Source organism: Populus euphratica, unplaced genomic scaffold, assembly GCF_000495115.2.
Source record: "Populus euphratica unplaced genomic scaffold, PopEup_1.0 scaffold7.1, whole genome shotgun sequence".
In the NCBI taxonomy this organism is placed as follows: Eukaryota; Viridiplantae; Streptophyta; class Magnoliopsida; order Malpighiales; family Salicaceae; genus Populus; species Populus euphratica.
The window spans coordinates 319,519-322,349 of NW_011499871.1; the positions used below are offsets into that span (position 1 = coordinate 319,519).

Below are 2,831 nucleotides of genomic sequence, written 5' to 3' on the forward strand. Positions count from 1 at the left end.
CAAAACTAAATTATTTTAAATCTTGGTATTATAATTCTTAAGTCTTGCTTTTTCTTCAGCAATTTCTCTGTTCTTCCCTGTGAAGCTCATTTCTTTATATGGACACTACCACCTCCACGTCACCCACAGATATTATTTTGCAAGATGCTCTCCCTCAGCTCATGGGTAGTGGCGAATGGATGACATAAGCTGGTGAAATCACACCCCCACATTATCAACTATGGGACAACAACCCATCTCAATTTGCCCACTTGTGCATTGAAATTTCATAAAAAACACAAAACTAAGAAAAAGGGAATTGTCACATTGGCACTAGCAATAAAAAATATTTAAATATAAATGTTAAAAATATCATCACCTACTTCTCCGTCCAGCGTGTCTTTCCCTTTCTATCCCCAACTATGATACGTCTATATGCATATATATGGACAGACAGAGAGAGAGACACACACACAACACCCCCAACTTTAGCTCTACCGGGTCCTGTCATTCTTTCAACTGGATTCTGTCATTCTTTCATTTTTCTCTTCTTATCCCACCAGAATAGAGAAAATTTGCGATTTCTATATTCCAAATACTAACCCAGCAAAACATATATACCTTCTACCTTGATTTAGTCACTCCGAGAGAGAGAGAGAGAGAGGAGGAAGAAGAAAAATGAACGAGATTAGCTCATTGTGTGAGTTTAGTGCTCTGTCTCATCATCATCAACATAGAAGTACAAGCTTTAATTCTCTTATTTCTTGCTTAAACGAGACATGGGGTGACTTGCCATTAAGGGTTGATGATTCTGAAGATATGGTCATTTACAATTTCCTCAGAGATGCTGTTTGTTGTGGATGGTCTCCGTTAGACTTGAGCACTTCAACTACTACTACTTCTTCCTCCACCACCACCACCACCACCACGACAACAACAATAACAACTAATGTTGTTAAAGCTGAGCCGAAAGATGAGCTGGATCTGGAAGCCGAGCCCATTAAATTGGTTCAAGAATCTAGCTTGAATATGGAAGCTGTTGTTACTAAGAAGGTCGTGACTAAGGGAAGACATTATAGAGGAGTGAGGCAGAGGCCGTGGGGGAAGTTTGCGGCTGAGACAAGGGACCCAGCTAAGAATGGCGCGAGAGTGTGGCTTGGGACTTACGAGACGGCAAAGGAAGCGGCTTTGGCTTATGATAGAGCGGCTTATAGAATGCGTGGCTCAAAGGCTCTCCTTAATTTTCCACATAAGATTGGGTCTAATGAGCCGGATCCGGTTAGGATCACTGCCAAGCGTCGACAGCCAGATACAGGTCTGACGGCTGGGGATACTGGCTCGGCTAAGATGAGGAACATGTTGGTGGATGAGGGAGCTGAGTTGGAGAGGGGGGTGGGCTATAATGTTTTTCAGGTTGGACACCATAAGGGGTTAATGCCAGTTGGCGAGCAATTATTGGCTAGCTAGAGGAAATAGGAATGGTTAATGTACTGAATGTGAATACGTGAGTTTTCTTTTCTCCCTTAATGGAATGGTTTTTTGTATTTTTGATGTAGATGCAAGTACACAAGTGAAATAGTTGAAAACATTACCACAAATAATTATTTTCCTAACATAAATAAAATCAAATACACGGTTGCAAGTGACTTACTACATGTATGAATGTTTGAACGGCTACTAATTAAAAGAAATATGTATTGAACGGTTCCGAATTAAAAGAGATATGTAAGGGATATGCATTATGTATTGTCGTCGTATCTGGCATTGCACTGAAATTATGAAAATTTAGAAAATTAAATAATATATAACAAGTTATTATTTTATTTTATGATAACTAGGAATTTTAATTCTTAAATAAGGAGTAAAGGGAAAATGTATTTTTATAAAGTATTTTGTATAAAGTAAGTTGTTTCTACATTCTAAACATGTAATGATATATTTATTGGACCGTTCTAATTTTTTGTCTAAATTTAAAATGGGTTTTCTAAAAAATTTATTTGGGATGAGGACTTAGCCTTAAAAGTCCAATCCTCACTTCTCTAAAGTGAGTGTCACTTCTCCAAAGTGAGTGTTGGAGTTTTGGATCCGAGGTGACGGTAAATACTAAACTAGGTTTTTGAACTTATTTTCTCATTATTTTTTAAAATTTAGATTATGAATCTTCACTCATCTCAATAGACTTTCTAGGGCCATGTTGATCCAATATAAATCAACTCACAATATATTATTAAAAAAAAATCACAAAGAAGCAAGTTTAACATAACATAAAAATAAAATAAATTTATTCATAAAGCCAAGTAACAAAAAGTAAATAAAATAATAATAAAATAATTTTATTTTATTTTTAAAATACTAGTCACTTCTAAGATAACTTAATCGATAAATACATTTCATAACACAATTTGAAAGGCAAAAAAAAGGGTAGTGCTCTAAAACAATCTTTGGTCATTTTTTATAGGGCTTTAGAGGATCAAGGATATATTTAACAAACATTTTTTTAGTTTATTTTGGGTAATTTTATTACAAGAAAAAAATGTATTTATGTCAAACAAAGCCAAAAAAATAATTAATAAAAATAATAAGATCTTTTTCTTGCATATGGCCAAAAATTCTAAAATTATTTGAGCATCTTTTTTAAAGTAAATATAAAATATCTTTACATGTTAAAAAATAATATATTACATGAATTTTACAACAAGTTTGTACAATTCTAAAGGATTTTGGCCTACATTTCAAAAATACCAAAATAAAATTTTTTATTGTTTCTTTTAATATATGAGATTATAAACTTATATGTAATATATATTCCTTATATTAAATAAAAGATAATTTATTTCATAGCATTAGAACAG

General features: G+C 33.6%; 1 protein-coding gene across 1 annotated transcript; it reads left to right on the plus strand.

Moving 5' to 3' along the window:
- Positions 1 to 320: 320 nt before the first annotated feature.
- On the plus strand, positions 321 to 1,629 carry LOC105127222 (ethylene-responsive transcription factor 2-like). The gene has a single exon (XM_011028430.1). It carries the CDS (start codon positions 658 to 660, stop codon positions 1,444 to 1,446), a length of 789 nt encoding a protein of 262 aa, XP_011026732.1. The 5' UTR covers positions 321 to 657; the 3' UTR covers positions 1,447 to 1,629.
- Positions 1,630 to 2,831: the final 1,202 nt, after the last annotated feature.